Source organism: Coregonus lavaretus (genome assembly GCF_964263955.1).
Source record: "Coregonus lavaretus genome assembly, chromosome: 2".
NCBI classification, from domain to species: domain Eukaryota; kingdom Metazoa; phylum Chordata; class Actinopteri; order Salmoniformes; family Salmonidae; genus Coregonus; species Coregonus lavaretus.
Genome location: NC_139989.1, coordinates 39,882,131 through 39,900,618, shown reverse-complemented (window position 1 = coordinate 39,900,618; position 18,488 = coordinate 39,882,131). Strand labels below are relative to the sequence as shown.

Sequence of the window (18,488 nt, the reverse complement as noted above, 5' to 3'; positions counted from 1 at the left end):
TCTGGGTCCGTCCCATCATTCCTTCCCTATTAGACAGTGTTCAGGACAGGAGAGCTGAACTGGGACCAGCCGTTCTAGTTTGATTAACAGTCACAATCCATCGAGTCAGCCTGTCTCTCCTGTAGATATACTAGTGAAGGCGTGAAGAAATGACTAACATTATTCATGCTTATGGATGCGGCTCCCAGGCTGGCAAACAGGGGGTGTTAGCTTTGGCTGGGGTTCACCTCTGAGAGATGCAAGCAATTAGAAGTGTATATACGCCTGGGGGAGAGTGTCACGGTTTCGGCCGAGGCTGCCTCTCCTCCTTGTTCGGGCAGGCTTCGGCGCTCGTCGTCTCCGGAATTCTAGCTGCCACCGATAGATGTTTCATGTTCGTTTGCTTTTGTCTGTTTGTGTCACACCTGTTTCTGTTTTACGTGATTAGTGTCCTATAAGTTTCTCGTTGTGTTTGTCATGTGTTGTGTATGATTGTTTTTCGTCAGTGTTGTGTTTGCTCGGTTGAGCATATTCTCTCCACTGCGCTGGAGCTCGATTGCACTTGTTTCGTGCACTACTTCATTTTGTCGCACCTGTTTGTGCGCATTTTGCCTATACGCCTTGTGCGTAGTTTAGCTGTTGGGCTTAGTTGCCCTGTTGCCTGTGTTTGGGCCGGAATACAGCATTTGGAACCTACCGTCTGCGTCCTGCATCTGATTTCCTACACTACACCTACACACGCCCTGACAGAATCATACACCTACCATGGAATCAGCAGGAGCCGAAGCAGCCCAGACAAGACTGGAAGCCCAGGTTCGGGATCAGCAGGAGCAACTCCTGCAGATGGGGAACGCCCTGCAGGAGGTGATTACCACACTCCGAGGCTGGGGTTCGCCTCCACCACCGCCCGCCCTGCCAGCACCATCGGCCAGCCCGCCAGTTCCAGCACCGGAACCTCGAGGAGTCCGACTATCTCTCCCGAGGGCTTACGACGGGACAGCGGCTGGGTGTCAGGGATTCCTGCTCCAGGTCGAGCTATACCTGGCCACCGTGCACCCGGCACCTTCAGGGCACGAGAGCGTGTCCGCTCTGATCTCCTGCCTGGCCGGAAAAGCGTTGGAGTGGGCCAACGCGGAGTAGAGGAAGATAGACGCCACGACCATTACGTACACTGAGTTCTCCCGCCGCTTCAGGGCGGTGTTTGACCATCCCCCGGAGGGGAAAGCGGCGGGGGAGCGTCTGGTCTTCCTCCGACAGGGGAGGAGAAGTGCCCAGGAATTCGCACTCGAATTCCGTACTCTGGCGGCAGATGCAGGGTGGAATGATCGGGCCCTCATCGATCTATATCGATGCAGCCTACGAGAGGACGTCCGTCGGGAGCTGGCTTGCAGGGACGCCAGTCTCACCTTCGACCAGCTGGTGGATATGTCCATCAGGCTGGATACCCTGCTGGCTACCCGCGGACGTCTTGCGGAGGGTCCGTCCATTCCACCCTCCAGCGCCTCCGAGCCTTGTCCCATGGAGCTCGGGGGCGCTGGCGCTAGAGAGAGGAGGAGTCGGCAGGCTAGGGGGTCCATCCACTGCACCAACTGTGGCCGGGGAGGACACACCGCGGCTAGGTGCTGGGGATGGCCTCCTAGGGGAGATGACGACAGGCCCCGCACTGGGGATTCCCTCCAGGTGAGTAGGCGCCCCACTCACCCAGAGCTCTCTGTTGCCCATTTTTGTATGCCTGTATGTTTTCCACAGGTAGCACCTCATGCCCAGCATAAGGCGCTGGTAGATTCAGGCGCAGCTGGGAATTTTATTGATAAAAAGTTTTGTTTAGCGTTAGGGATTCCCCTCATTCCTGTTGATGTTCCTTTTCCCGTTCACGCCCTAGATAGTCGTCCGTTGGGTACGGGCTTGATCAGGGAGGTCACGGCGCCACTTAGGATGTGTGCGCAGGGGGGTCATCAGGAGATGATTCAGCTGTTCCTGATTGACTCTCCTGCGTATCCGGTGGTGCTGGGAATGCCCTGGTTGAGTACCCATAACCCAGTGATTTCGTGGCAGGAGAGGGCTCTGATGGAGTGGTCTGCTCAGTGTGTGGGTAGATGTTTGGGCGTTTCCGTAGGGGCTACCTCGGTGGAGAGTCCAAACCAGGTGCCCGCATTGCACATTCCACCTGAGTATGGGGATTTGGCTATTGCGTTTAGTAAGGCGAGGGCGACGCAGTTGCCACCCCATAGGCAGGGGGATTGTGCGATAAACCTCCAGGCAGGAGCTGCGCTCCCACGGAGCCATGTGTATCCTCTGTCTCAGGAGGAGAAGAAAGCTATGGAGATTTACATAGATGAATCACTGAGACAAGGATACATACGGCCGTCCACTTCCCCCGCGTCCTCGAGTTTCTTTTTCGTGAAGAAAAAGGATGGTGGTTTGCGCCCATGCATCGATTACCGTGGTCTCAATCAGATTACGGTGAAGTATAGTTATCCACTCCCGCTGATTGCGACCATGACTGAGTCGTTGCATGGGGCGCGTTTCTTCACGAAACTAGATCTCAGGAGCGCGTACAACTTGGTGCGCATCAGGGAGAACGATGAATGGAAAACAGCCTTTAGTACCACCTCGGGCCATTACGAGTATCTGGTCATGCCATACGGGTTGATGAACGCTCCATCAGTTTTCCAATAATTTGTGGATGAGATCTTCAGGGACATGCAGGGGCAGGGGGTGGTGGTGTACATTGATGACATTCTCGTGTACTCACCTACCCGGGTCGAGCATGTAGCCCTGGTGCGCAAGGTGTTGCGGAGGCTGGTGGAGCACGACCTGTATGTGAAGGCAGAGAAGTGTCTGTTTTTCCAGGAGTCGGTCTCCTTTTTGGGTTATCAGTTGTCTGCGTCAGGGGTGAGGATGGAGGTAGATCGAGTGTCGGCCGTGCGTAATTGGCAAACACCAACCACTGTGAAGGAGGTGCAGCAGTTCTTGGGGTTTGCAAATTACTACAAGAGGTTTATCCGGGGGTTTGGACAGGTGGCAGCTCCCATCACGTCTCTGTTGAAGGGGGGTCCGGTGCGTCTGCAGTGGTCGGCCGAGGCGGACAGGGCGTTTGGGAGGCTGAAGGACCTGTTTACCTCGGCCCCAGTGCTGGCGCACCCGGATCCCTCTTTGCCGTTCCAAGTAGAGGTGGACGCGTCGGAGGCCGGGTTAGGAGCCGTGCTTTCACAACGATCTGGCGCGCCACCTAAACTCCGCCCCTGTGCTTTTTACTCTAAGAAGCTCAGTCCGGCGGAGCGGAACTATGACGTAGGGGACAGGGAGCTGTTAGCCGTGGTACAGGCTCTAAAGGTGTGGAGGCACTGGCTTGAGGGGGCTCAACACCCTTTCCTCATTTTGACGGACCACCGTAACTTGGAGTACATCCGAGCGGCGAGGAGGCTGAACCCTCGCCAGGCAAGATGGAGTATGTTCTTGACCAGGTTTACGTTTAAGATCACGTACATCCCTGGGTCACAGAATGGCAAGGCAGATGCGCTGTCTCGGCGGTATGACGCGGAGGAGAGGTCCGTGGAGCCCACTCCCATACTGCCTGCGTCGTGTCTGGTGGCGCCGGTAGTGTGGGAGATCGATGCTGAACTCGAGCGGGCGTTACGCACCGACCCTAGTCCATCACAGTGCCCGGAGGGTCGGAAGTACGTTCCGCTCGAGGTTCGGGATCGATTGATTTATTGGGCTCACACGTCACCCTCCTCTGGACATCCGGGTATCGGCCGGACAGTGCACTGTCTTAGTGCCAAGTACTGGTGGCCCACGTTGGCTAGGGATGTGAGGGTTTATGTTTCCTCTTGCTCGGTGTGCGCCCAGTGTAAGGCGCCTAGACATTTACCTAGGGGTAAATTGCTACCCCTGCCCGTTCCACAACGGCCATGGTCCCACCTCTCAGTGGACTTTATAACAGATCTTCCCCTCTCCCAAGGGAATACCACCATCCTGGTCGTTGTGGACCGGTTCTCTAAGGCCTGTCGTTTGCTCCCCATGCCGGGTCTTCCTACGGCCCTGCAAACCGCCGAGGCACTGTTTACCCATGTGTTCCGGCACTACGGGGTGCCCGAGGACATTGTGGCTGATCGGGGTCCCCAATTCACCTCCAGGGTCTGGAGAGCGTTTATGGAGCGGTTGGGGGTCTCGGTGAGTCTCACCTCGGGCTACCACCCGGAGAGCAATGGGCAGGTGGAACGCGTAAACCAGGATGTGGGTAGGTTTCTCAGAACATACTGCCAGGACCGGCCGGAGGAGTGGTCAAGGTACGTTCCCTGGGCCGAGATGGCCCAGAATTCCCTACGCCATTCCTCCACGAACCTAACCCCATTTCAATGTGTGTTAGGTTACCAGCCGGTTCTGGCACCCTGGCAGCAGAGCCAGATCGAGGCTCCTGCGGTGGATGAGTGGGCGCGGCGCTCGGAGGAGACTTGGAACGCTGCACACGTCCACCTGCAGCGGGCCCTCCGACGTCAGAAGGCGAGCGCTGATCTCCACCGCAGTGAGGCACCGGTGTACGCACCTGGTGATCGAGTCTGGCTCTCTACCAGAAACCTGCCCCTCCGCCTGCCCTGTCGGAAACTGGGTCGGCGGTTTGTAGGGCCATTTAAAGTCCTGAGGAGGTTGAACAAGGTTTGTTATAGATTACAGCTACCTGTGGAGTATAAATGTGTTAACCCCTCGTTCCATGTGTCCCTTCTCAGGCCGGTGGTAGCGGGCCCACTCCAAGACGATGAGATCTTGGAGACTCCTCCGCCCCCGTTGGACATCGAGGGGGCACCGGCGTACTCCGTGAGATCCATCTTGGATTCGAGACGTCGGATGGGGGGTCTCCAGTATCTAGTGGAGTGGGAGGGGTACGGTCCGGAGGAGCGGTGCTGGGTGCCGAGGAGAGACGTGTTGGACCCATCGCTTCTGACGGAGTTCCATCAGAGGCATCCGACGCGCCCTGCGCCGCGTCCCCCTGGCCGTCCCCGAGGCCGGAGTCGGCGCGCGTCTGGAGCCGCGCGTCAAGGGGGGGGTACTGTCACGGTTTCGGCCGAGGCTGCCTCTCCTCCTTGTTCGGGCAGGCTTCGGCGCTCGTCGTCTCCGGAATTCTAGCTGCCACCGATAGATGTTTCATGTTCGTTTGCTTTTGTCTGTTTGTGTCACACCTGTTTCTGTTTTACGTGATTAGTGTCCTATAAGTTTCTCGTTGTGTTTGTCATGTGTTGTGTATGATTGTTTTTCGTCAGTGTTGTGTTTGCTCGGTTGAGCATATTCTCTCCACTGCGCTGGAGCTCGATTGCACTTGTTTCGTGCACTACTTCATTTTGTCGCACCTGTTTGTGCGCATTTTGCCTATACGCCTTGTGCGTAGTTTAGCTGTTGGGCTTAGTTGCCCTGTTGCCTGTGTTTGGGCCGGAATACAGCATTTGGAACCTACCGTCTGCGTCCTGCATCTGATTTCCTACACTACACCTACACACGCCCTGACAGAGAGGCTTGATAGATGAGGGCTATTTGGGTCTGCCGGAAGAAAATAAATATTTTCCCATTTAGACAGGGGGGTGTGGGGTTTGCACTAATTCAGCCCAAACAGTAGTCTACCTTGATAGCAGAAGGAGTTCCCCCATTTGGTCAACATGGAAAAGTTAACTAGACTGGAAAAAATAGAGTACTTTTAGCAGTTAATGAAAAAAGTAATTAAATAATCATATTTTACCTTGAAGCAAAACAGGGGAACAATCAAGTTGGTGTCTATGTGTAAGCTCAGTGCATAAATAATATAAAGTACCTATGTGTATTTGTAAGTATGTGAGGGAGTTGGAATGCATGTCAAACCTGAGTTTTTACATGGAAACTCTGATGAAAACATTACATCATCAGCTGGTGTTTTCAAAAAACTGAAGTCATACAAAATATAAATCACGCTAACAGAAATTAAACCCAGGTGTGGTGAATGATGGACGGAGTCAGGCGCAGGAGTAAAATAACCAGATGCAGATGTATTCCTTCCAGACATACAATGCGCCTACAACGGCAATCGAAACAGGTACAGGGGAAAAAATCCTCCCTGACCAAACACAGTCTCAGAAAATAGAATAAATGTACTGACACAGGGGAACCGAGGGAAAATCAACACTGGCAAAACAACCGAGCTACTCTCCTCCCACATAGAACAATCACTCACAAAGACAAGGGGGCAGAGGGAACACTTATACACAGACTAATTAGGGGATGAGCACCAGGTGTGTGTGATTGACAAGACAAGACAAGTGGAGTGATGAGAATGGGAGCGGCAGTAGCTAGTAAGCCGGTGACGACGAACGCCGAAACCTGCCCGAACAAGGAGGGGAGGCAGCCTCGGCGGAAGTCGTGACACCAGGTCAACTGGAAAGGTGTAAATATGTCACCTCCATCAGATTGCATTGTGAATGTGTCAGCTCTCACCTAGCATTAGAATCGAAATGGGAACACACCGAAATGCATACAAGGCTCTCCCTCACCCTCCCTTTGGCAAATCAGACCATAACTCTATCCTCCTGCTTACAAGCAAAAAGTACCAGTGACACGCTCAATATGGAAGTGGTCCGATGAAGCGGATGCTAAGCTACAGGACTGTTTTGCTAGCACAGACTGGAATATGTTCCGGGATTCATCCGATAGAGGAGTTTACCACATCAGTCACCGTCTTCATTAATAAGTGCATTGACGACGTCGTCCCCACAGTGGCTGTAAGTACATACCCCAACCAGAAGCCATGGATTACAGGCAATATCCACACTGAGCTAAAGGCTAGAGCTGCCGCTTTCAAGGAGTCGGACACTAATTTGGACGCTTATAAGAAATCCCGCTATGACCTCAGACGAGCCATCAAACAGGCAAAGCGGCAATACAGGACTAAGATCGAATCCTACTACGCCGGCTCTGATGCTCGGCGAATATGGCAGGGCTTGCAAACGATCACGGATTACAAAGGGAAACCCAGTCGCAAGCTGCCCAGCGATGCGAGCCTACCAGACGAGCTAAATTACTTCTATACTCGCTTCCAGGCAAACAACACTGAACCATGAATGCTCTCTGAAGCCAATGTGAGTAAGACGTTTAAACAGGTTATATCAGGACTCAGGCTAAGACACAGATGCAGACACAGGAGGCGGATAGTACGAGTCTCTGAGTTTATTATAGTACAAGGGGCAGGCAATCGGTAGGTCAAGGCAGGCAAAGAGTTGCAATCCAAATCAGAGTCAGGCAGGTACAGAACGGCAGTCAGGATCAGGGTCAAGACAGGCAGAAAGGTCTGAACTGGAAAGACTAGGAAAAACAAAAACTAGAGCACAAGAAACACGGGAACACGCTGGTAGGACTTGACGAGACGAACTGGCAACAGACAAACAGAAAACATTGGTATAAATACACAGGGGATAATGGGGACAAATGGGAGACACCTGGTGGGGGGTGGAGATGAGTACAAGAGAGGTGAAACCGATCAGGGTGTGACAGTACCCCGACCCCTCTAGGGATGCCACCTAGTGTCCTACCCGGGCAAATACCTGGTTGACCGGGTTACCGGAACTCAGCAATGAGGGCTGGGTCCAGGATGTTCCTAGCGGGGACCCAGCACCTCTCCTCCGGGCCATAACCCTCCCAGTCAACCAGGTACTGGAAACCCCTGCACCGAGGTCGAACACTCAGGAGGTGCCTCACCGTGTATGCCGGATGGCCGTCGATGAGACGGGGGAGAGGAGTGGGCCTGGAAACAGGAGACAAAGTGCTGTGAGACAGGGGTTTAATTCTAGACACATGGAACGTGGGATGAATACGGAGGGTGTGGGGCAACAGGAGACGAACAGCAGAGGGGCTAAGAATCTTAGAGATGGGGAAAAGGCCGATAAAACGGGGGGAAAGTTTGCGGGACTCCACCCGGAGGGACATATCCCGAGTGGACAGCCATACCCTCTGCCCAAGATGGTAGCAGGGAGCAGGGGTCCGGTGGCAGTCCGCCTGTCGTCGATACCTGGAGGTGGTCTTGAGAAGAGCGGCCCGGGCTCTCTTCCAGGTACGGTGACAGCAACGGCCGAAAATCTGGGCAGAAGTTATGCTGACCTCTTCCTCTTGCTCAGGGAAGAGCAGGGGCTGATAAACCATGGAACACTTGAATGGCGAGAGACCAGTGGCCGAGCAGGGAAGGGTGATGTGGGCGTATTCCACCCACACGAGTTGCTGGCTCCAGGTGGTGGGGTTGGCGTAGACGAGGCAACGAAGAGTCATCTCCAGGTCCTGATTGGCTCGCTCCGACTGTCCGTTAGATTGGGGGTGAAAACCAGAGGACAGGCTGGCCGATGCCCCAATGAGGGTGCAGAACGCCTTCCAGAACCGGGACGAGAACTGAGGACCACGATCGGAGACCATGTCCACCGGAAGTCCATGGATCTGGAAGACGTGCTGCACCATGAGCTGGGCCATTTCCTTGGCTGAGGGTAACTTGGGAAGGGAAATGAAATGGGCGGCTTTGGAAAACCTATCCACCACCGTGAGGATAGTGGTGTTGTCATCTGATGCAGGGAGACCTGTGACAAAGTCCAGGGATATATGGGACCAGGGGCGGTGTGGAATGGGAAGAGGTTGAAGGAGTCCAGCCGGAGCTTGCCGCTGAGTTTTGTTCTGAGCACACACGGTGCAGGCGGCGCCGAACATGGAGACATCAGGAACCAAGGTGGGCCACCAAAAACATTGTCATACAAAGGCCTGGGTCCGACGGGAGCCAGGATGGCAGAACAGTCGGGAGAAATGAGCCCATTCCAGAACTGGGGAACGGGCAGTGTCCGGGACAAACAGCTGGTTAACCAGGCCCCCCCGGGGTCCGGCTGGGAACGCTGCGCCTCACGGACCTGGTTCTCTATACCCCAGATAAGTGCAGCCGCAAGACAAGAGGTAGGGAGGATGGTCTCGGGGTCTGATGGTGTAGCAGCGGGGCTATAGAGGCATGAAGGCGCATCCGGCTTCACATTCTTGGACCCTGGGCAGTAGCAGATGGTGAAGTTGAACCGAGTGAATAGCAGGGCCCATCAAGCTTGCCTGGAGTTGAGGCGCTTGGTGGTGCGGAGATATTCCAGGTTCTTGTAATCCGTCCACACTATGAAAGGGTGTTCCGCCCCCTCTAACCAGTGCCTCCACTCCTCCAACGCCATCTTCACCGCAACTAGTACTCGGTTACCCACGTCGTAATTCCTTTCAGTGGTGTTGAGGCGATGGGAGAGGAAAGCGCAGGGATGCCATTTTTGGTCTTGGGCCGAACACTGGGATACAACAGACCCCACTCCGATGTCCGAGGCATCGACCTCCACCACGAACTGCCGGGACGGATCTGGATGGATTAGGATGGGGGTGGTCAGGAATCAGTGCTTGAGGTCCAGGAATGCCCGGTCTGCAGCTGGAGACCACGTGAACGGGACCTTGGGAGAGGTGAGTGCTGAAAGGGGGGAAGCCAGGGTGCTGTAACCCCGGATGAAACGGCGGTAGAAATTTGGCGAACCCCAAGAAGCGTTGCAGCTACACTCTGGAGGTGGGTTGAGGCCAATCCACCACCGCTCTTACCTTTCCAGGATCCATCTGTATGTTGCCTGCAGCGATGATGTATCCAAGGAAGGAGATGGTGGATTGATGGAATTCACATTTCTCCGCTTTGACGAACAGCTGGTTCTCCAGAAGACGGAGGACTTGTCGGCCATGTTCTTGAACCTCCTGGAGATCCTGGTATTCCACGGGAATGGCAGAGAGGTCCGAGGCTTTACCCAAGCCCGCAGGAAGACGTCCAGGGGCAGGCTGCACCGACTTCAGGCAATGAGCATGGCAGAACGGGCTCCAACCCTTGATCGAACCCACAGTCCAGTCCACAAGGGGATTGTGTCTCTGGAGCCATGAAAACCATAACACAACGGGTACCTGAGGAGATTCGATAAGTAGAAACTGGATCGACTCGCTGTGGTTGCCTGACACTCGCAGGTTGAATGGAACCGTGTGGTGGGTGACTCTGCCAATAGAACGCCCATCCAGCGCTCTGACGTCCATGGGAATGGAGAGGGTTTGAGTGGGGATTCCCAGCTCTGACACCAGGGTAGAGTCCATAAAACTCTCGTCGGCCCCAGAGTCAATGAGTACCCGGAGAGATTTGGACCGGTCACCCCACAGCAGGATGGCATGGAGAAGGGTACGAGTAGGGGGAGACTGGACATTCTCCGTAATGCCCACCAGCGTACTCATACCTCCTGATGAGCCAGGTCTTTTTACAGGACAGGTAGAAATGTTGAGGAGCAGGCTTGACGCACTAGGCATCTTTTTATGACATGCATTATATGAATTAGGTCCACAGAATTATACCTAGGAGGAGCGGCTTCTATGAAGGAACTTTGAATGCCGTTTGAGCTAGCTAGCTAACAAGCTTGGGCTAGCAAGCTAACAAGCTTATGTGTGCAGTGCGGCACCAGAATTAAAAACATATCTTACCTTTTTGTAGTTAATTAATCCAACGTAAAATGTCATAACTAGGCCTATAGTATCCTTAAGTAGCATTGAAAAAGTTAATCCAGTCTTATATAGCTAATTCAAAATCTATCTCCCTATCTTCACACGCTTCTAACGTCAATATAGTAGCCTATGCTTCGGAGGGGGGAGGGGCAGGTAGCCTGCACACACACTGGCAAAGATTTCCAGCTTGCAGGCAGAAGTTGGAATAAGTGACAAAGTGACATAGGCACTTTGTAAAAAAAAAATTTGGGACTAGAAAAAATTACTGGAATGTAAAATAACGTTATTAACATTAACATTTACGTCATTTAGCAGACGCTCTTATCCAGAGCGACTTACAAATTGGTACATTCACCTTATAGCCAGTGGGATAACTACTTTACAACATTATTTTTCTTATAATTTTTTTAAATCTTTTTTTTTTGTTTTTTTGGGGGGGTGGGGTAAGGGGAGGTAGAAGGATTACTTTATCCTATCCCAGGTATTCCTTAAAGAGGTGGGGTTTCAAGTGTCTCCGGAAGGTGGTGAGTGACTCCGCTGTCCTGGCGTCGTGAGGGAGCTTGTTCCACCATTGGGGTGCCAGAGCAGCGAACAGTTTTGACTGGGCTGAGCGGGAACTGTGCTTCCGCAGAGGTAGGGGGGCCAGCAGGCCAGAGGTGGATGAACGCAATGCCCTCGTTTGGGTGTAGGGACTGATCAGAGCCTGAAGGTAAGGAGGTGCCGTTCCCCTCACAGCTCCGTAGGCAAGCACCATGGTCTTGTAGCAGATGTGAGCTTCAACTGGAAGCCAGTGGAGTGTGCGGAGGAGCGGGGTGACGTGAGAGAACTTGGGAAGGTTGAACACCAGACGGGCTGCGGCATTCTGGATGAGTTGTAGGGGTTTATTGGCACAGGCAGGGTGCCCAGCCAACAGCGAGTTGCAGTAATCCAGACGGGAGATGACAAGTGCCTGGATTAGGACCCGTGCCGCTTCCTGTGTAAGGCAAGGTCGTACTCTCCGAATGTTGTAGAGCATGAACCTACAGGATCGGGTCACCGCCTTGATGTTAGCGGAGAACGACAGGGTGTTGTCCAGGGTCACACCAAGGCTCTTCGCATTCTGGGAGGAGGACACAACGGAGTTGTCAACCGTGATGGCGAGATCATGGAACGGGCAGTCCTTCCCCGGGAGGAAGAGCAGCTCCGTCTTGCCGAGGTTCACCTTGAGGTGATTATCCGTCATCCACACTGATATGTCTGCCAGACATGCAGAGATGCGATTCGCCACCTGGTTATCAGAAGGGGGAAAGGAGAAGATTAGTTGTGTGTTGTCTGCGTAGCACTGATAGGAGAGGCCATGTGAGGATATGACAGAGCCAAGTGACTTGGTGTATATCGAGAATAGGAGAGGGCCTAGAACTGAGCCCTGGGGGACACCAGTGGTGAGAGCACGTGGTGCGGAGACAGATTCTCGCCACGCCACTTGGTAGGAGTGACCGGTCAGGTAGGACGCAATCCAAGAGTGAGCCGCGCCGGAGATGCCCAGCTCGGAAAGGGTGGAGAGGAGGATCTGATGGTTCACAGTATCAAAGGCAGCAGACAGGTCTAGAAGGACAAGAGCAGAGGAGAGAGAGTTAGCTTTAGCAGTGCGGAGAGCCTCCGTGACACAGAGAAGAGCAGTCTCAGTTGAATGACCAGTCTTGAAACCTGACTGGTTTGGATCAAGAAGGTCATTCTGAGAGAGATAGCAAGAGAGTTGGCTAACGACGGCGCGCTCAAGAGTTTTGGAGAGAAAAGAAAGAAGGGATACTGGTCTGTAGTTGTTGACATCAGAGGGATCGAGTGTTGGTTTTTTGAGAAGGGGTGCAACTCTCGCTCTCTTGAAGACGGAAGGGACATAGCCAGCGGTCAAGGATGAGTTGATGAGCGAGGTGAGGTAAGGGAGAAGGTCACTGGAGATGGTCTGGAGAAGAGAGGAGGGGATAGGGTCAAGCGGGCTGGTTGTTGGGCGGCCGGCCGTCACAAGTCGCAAGATTTTATCTGGAGAGAGAGGGGAGAAAGAAGTCAAAAGCATAGGGTAGGGCAGTGTGAGCAGGACCAGCAGTGTCATTTGACTTAACAAACGAGGATCAGATGTCGTCAACCTTCTTTTCAAAATGGTTGACAAAGTCATCCACAGAGAGGGAGGAGGTGGGGAGGGAGAGGAGGATTCAGCAGGGAGGAGAACGTGGCAAAGAGCTTCCTAGGGTTAGAGGCAGATGCTTGGAATTTAGAGTGGTAGAAAGTGGCTTTAGCAGCAGAAACAGAAGAAAATGTAGAGAGGAGGGAGTGAAAAGATGCCAGGTCCGCAGGGAGTCTAGTTTTCCTCCATTTCCGCTCGGCTGCCCGGAGCCCTGTTCTGTGAGCTCGCAATGAGTCATCAAGCCACGGAGCAGGAGGGGAGGACCGAGCCGGCTGGGAGGATAGGGGACATAGAGAGTCAAAGAATGCAGAAAGGGAGGAGAGGAGGGTTGAGGAGGCAGAATCAGGAGATTGGAGGGAGAAGGGTTGAGCAGAGGGAAGAGATGATAGGATGGAAGAGGAGAGAGTAGCGGGAGAGAGAGAGCGACGGTTGCGACGGCGCATTACCATCTGAGTAGGGGCAGAGTGAGTAGTGTTGGAGAAGCGCGAGAGAGAAAAGGATACAAAGTAGTGGTCGGAGACATGGAGGGGAGTTGCAGTGAGATTAGTAGAAGAACAGCATCTAGTAAAGATGAGGTCAAGCGTATTGCCTGCCTTGTGAGTAGGGGAGGACGGTGAGAGGGTGAGGTCAAAAGAGGAGAAGAGTGGAAAGAAGGAGGTAGGGAGGTTGAAGTCACCCAGAACTGTGAGGGGTGAGCCATCCTCAGGAAAGGAACTTATCAAGGCGTCAAGCTCATTGATGAACTCTCCAAGGGAACCTGGAGGGCGATAAATGACAAGGATGTTAAGCTTGAATGTGCTAGTGACAGCATGGAATTCAAATGAGGAGATAGACAGATGGGTCAGGAGAAAAAGAGAGAATGTCCACTTGGGAGAGATGAGGATTCCTGTGCCACCACCCCGCTGACCAGATGCTCTCGGGGTATGCAAGAACACATGGTCAGACGAGGAGAGAGCAGTAGGAGTATCACTGTTTTCAGTGGTAATCCATGTTTCCGTCAGCGCCAAGAAGTTGAGGGACTGGAGGATAGCATAGGCTGAGATGAACTCTGCCTTGTTGGCAGCAGAACGGCAGTTCCAGAGGCTGCCTGAGACCTGGAACTCCACGTGGGTGGTGCGTGCAGGGACCACCAGGTTAGAGAGGCAGCAGCCACGCGGTGTGAGGTGTTTGTATAGCCTGTGCGGAGAGGAGAGAACAGGGATAGACAGAGGCATAGTTGACAGGCTACAGAAAATGGCTACAATAATGCAAATGAGATCGGAATGAAATGAACTAAACATCTGGGAAAGGAGAGAGTGGGGCCTCCCTCACTTACGTTTCACTGAAACACCCAAATATAAAACTCTCCCAAATTCCACCTCAGAAACTATACTTGTTGTAAACTACAGCGGTTCAATGTTTTCTAGGAATAGACTAACTTAGTTTATTCAGATAGCTAACTTGGTACAGTATTCTTCCGTGAAAATCGTCCAGGGCACCTATTCATATGACGCCACAGCCAACTAGTATGCCGGACTTCAACAACATGGTTTAACACCAATACTCGGCCACAACAAACCACCAGTGTGTCAACACGCCAAGCAGATCATTCGTGTCCGTGTCTAACGTTGTGGGTTAGTCCCGACAGCTTGAGTGAGTCCGTCGTCAACTTATTCAGCCAGTTAGTTAGCTAGAATAGTTAGCATACTAGCTAGCCATTGCTTTCAGACAACGAAGCAACCCCTCCTCCCACGCCACGAACACACAGAGAGAGCCAAGCTAACGTTAACTAGTCACCCATGTCCCGAATTCCCTTGAACGACTCTGGCTACCAGTATGTAAAAACAAAACACAAATGTAGGTTATAACTTACCCCTAGCAGCTACTGTTAGCTAGCCAAGTGCAAAAGCTAGCCACTGAATTGACTCAGCCAGTTCGCGTCTGTTAGCTAGGTCGTTCCAGCCATTGTTTAGTAGCTATCCAGGTAGCAACAAGCTAGCTAAATTTCAAGCACAGTAGCCACTTACTACCTAACGTTAACGCTTCAGACAATGAGGTTAGAAAAACAGCTGAATGGTAGGCATTATTGTATGTAAATATTGTAGGCAGCTAGCTGGCGTAATTACAGGCACTATCCACCGTTGCTAATATTTACCAGTAGCCACCCGCTAGCTAGTCCAGGTAGTGGGTTAGCTAGCTAGCTTTGTGCTTCACCGGGCTCAGCCGAATACAATACTAACCTACAATAATTACATACAACAACCCACGATAACTACCTACAATACCTAACTACAATCTAAATACATAGTTTAAGCTTTACTCGACAAAGCCCAAACTATGTATATAAACCATATAAGCCAAGCTTACCTCCCGCCAGAGAGAGACACAACCTCACCCGACGACCTCACCCGACAGCTATTTTCCATGCTTTTAAAATAAACGTTCTGTTCCAGAACAGTATGGATCACTTTCGTTCCCGGTTGCATTTCTGTTCCTTGAAAAATGTGGTTATTTTCTGATTTTCGGTTCTGTTCCCTGAACCGGTTCCAATCCCTGGTCTTCACTGACATTTTCAACCTATCCCTGACCCAGTCTGTAATACCAACTTGTTTTAAGCAGACTACCGTAGTCCCCATGCCCAAGAACGCCAAGGTAACCTGCCTAAATAACTATTGCCCTGTAGCGCTCACATCTATAGCAATGAAATGCTTTGTAAGGTTGGTTGATCATGGCTCACATCAACACCATCATCTCAGACACCCTGGACCCACTCCAATTCGCATACTGCCCCAATAGATCCACAGATGATGCAAAGTCCCAATCCTGGACTTCTTGACGGGCCATCTTCAGGCGGTGAGGGTAGGCAACATCACATCCACGACGCTGACCATCAACAAGGGGGACCCTCAGAGTCGTGTGCTTAGTCCCCTCCTCTACTCCCTGTTCACCCACGACTGCGTGGATGCTCACGACTACAACATCATCATCAAGTTTGCTGATGATACAATGGTGGAAGGACTGACCACCGACAACAATGAGGCAGCCTATAGGGAGGAGGTCAGAGACCTGGCAGCGTGGTGCCTGATTACAACCTCTCCCTCAACGTCAGCAAGACAAAGGAGCTGATCGTGGAAAACAGGAAACGGAAGGGATAGCACACCCCCATCCACATTAATGGATCTGTAGTTGGGTGGGTCAAGAGCTTCAAGTTCCTCGATGTGTCCACATCACTAATGAATTAACATGGTCCACACACACCCACACAGTTGTGAAGAGGGCACGACAGCGCCTCTTCCCCCTCAGGAGGCTGAAAAGATTTGGCATGGGCCCTTAGATCCTCAAAAGGTTCTACAGCTGCACCATTGAGAGCATCTTGACTGGCTGCATCACTGCTTGGTACGACAACTGCAAGGCACCAGACCGCAAGGCGCTACAGAGGGGGGTGAGCTCCCTGCCATCCAACAACTGTACAACAGGCGGTGTCAGGGGAAGGCCCAAAGAATTGGCAAAGACTCCAGCCACCCAAGCCATAGACTGTTCTCTCTGCTACCACACAGCAAGCGGTACCAGTGCACCAAGTCTGGAACCAACAGGACCCTGAACAGCTTCTACCCACAAGCCATAAGACTGCTAAACAAGACTGCTAAATAGCCAATCAAATGGCTACCTGGATTACCTGCATTTAACAATTTTTGCACTAACTCTCTTGCACTGATTCTATGCACACACACTGGACACTGCCCACACACTCACACATACTTACACTAACACCCCAAAACACACATACACACACACACACTACACACATACACACACACACACTACATACGCCCACACACACATAACACGCGCACACATGCATACTGACGCCACTCACACACACACACCACATACGCTGCTGTTACTGTCTATTATCTATCCTGTTGCCTAGTCACTTTACCCCTACTATATGTACAGTGAGGGAAAAAAGTATTTGATCTCCTGCTGATTTTGTACGTTTGCCCACTGACAAAGAAATGATCAGTCTATAATTTTAATGGTAGGTTTATTTGAACAGTGAGAGACAGAATAAGAACAAAAAAATCAAGAATGTTATAAATTGATTTGCATTTTAATGAGGGAAATAAGTATTTGACCCCCTCTCAATCAAAAAGATTTCTGGCTCCCAGGTGTCTTTTATACAGGTAACGAGCTGAGATTAGGAGCACACTCTTAAAGGGAGTGCTCCTAATCTCAGCTTGTTACCTGTATAAAAGACACCTGTCCACAGAAGCAATCAATCAATCAGATTCCAAACTCTCCACCATGGCCAAGACCAAAGAGCTCTCCAAGGATGTCAGGGACAAGATTGTAGACCTACACAAGGCTAAAATGGGCTACAAAACCATTGCCAAGCAGCTTGGTGAGAAGGTGACAACAGTTGGTGCGATTATTCGCAAATGGAAGAAACACAAAAGAACTGTCAATCCCCCTCGGCCTGGGGCTCCATGCAAGATCTCACCTCGTCGAGTTGCAATGATCATGAGAACGGTGAGGAATCAGCCCAGAACTACACAGGAGGATCAATGATCTCAAGGCAGCTGGGACCATAGTCACCAAGAAAACTATTACACACTACGCCGTGAAGGACTGAAATCCTGCAGCGCCCGCAAGGTCCCCCTGCTCAAGAAAGCACATATACAGGCCCGTCTGAAGTTTGCCAATGAACATCTGAATGATTCAGAGGAGAACTGGGTGAAAGTGTTGTGGTCAGATGAGACCAAAATTGAGCTCTTTGGCATCAACTCAACTCGCCGTGTTTGGAGGAGGAGGAATGCTGCCTATGACCCCAAGAACACCATCCCCACCATCAAACATGGAGGTGGAAACATTATGCTTTGGGGGTGTTTTTCTGCTAATTGGACAGGACAACTTCACCGCATCAAAGGGACGATGGACGGGGCCATGAACCGTCAAATCTTGGGTGAGAACCTCCTTCCTTCAGCCAGGTGATTGCAAATGGGTCGTGGATGGGTATTCCAGCATGACAATGACCCAAAACACACGGCCAAGGCAACAAAGGAGTGGCTCAAGAAGAAGCACATTAAGGTTCTGGAGTGGCCTAGCCAGTCTCCAGACCTTAATCCCATTGAAAATCTGAGAGGGAACTGAAGGTTCGAGTTGCCAAACGTCAGCCTCGAAACCTTAATGACTTGGAGAAGATCTGCAAAGAGGAGTGGGACAAAAAACCTCCTGAGATGTGTGCAAACCTGGTGGCCAACTACAAGAAACGTTTGACCTCTGTGATTGCCAACAAGGGTTTTGCCACCAAGTACTAAGTCATGTTTTGCAGAGGGGTCAAATACTTATTTCCCTCATTAAAATGCTAATCAATTTATAACATTTTTTACATGCGTTTTTCTGGATTTTTTTGTTGTTATTCTGTCTCTCACTGTTCAAATAAACCTACCATTAAAATTATAGACTGATCATGTATTTGTCAGTGGGCAAACGTACAAAATCAGCAGAGGATCAAATACTTTTTTCTCTCACTTTACATAGCTACTTCAATTACCTCGTACCCCTGCACATCGACTCAGTAGTGGTACTCCCTGTATGTAGCTGTATGTAGCCATGTGATTTTTACTTGTTATTGTTATTTGTTATTCATTGTGTATTTATTCCTTGTTTCACTATTTAAAAATCTTTATCTTTAACTCTGCATTGTTGAAAAAGGACCCGTAAGTAAGCATTTCACTGTTAGTCTACACCTGTTGTTTACGAAGCATGTGAAAAATGTAATGTTATGGGAAGTGCATTTTTCACACTGATTAAAAACGACATGTGTCTGATA

The 18,488-nt window shown here is 51.4% G+C and overlaps 1 protein-coding gene across 1 annotated transcript; it reads left to right on the top strand.

Annotated features, from left to right (window-relative positions):
• The first annotated feature begins 530 nt into the window (after positions 1-530).
• LOC311137686 (uncharacterized protein) lies at positions 531-5,429 on the top strand. Its single transcript, XM_084172225.1, has 2 exons — positions 531-1,659; positions 4,710-5,429. The coding sequence occupies exons 1-2, from the start codon at positions 1,289-1,291 to the stop codon at positions 5,104-5,106; spliced, it is 768 nt and encodes a 255-aa protein (XP_084028351.1). The 5' UTR covers positions 531-1,288; the 3' UTR covers positions 5,107-5,429.
• Positions 5,430-18,488: the final 13,059 nt, after the last annotated feature.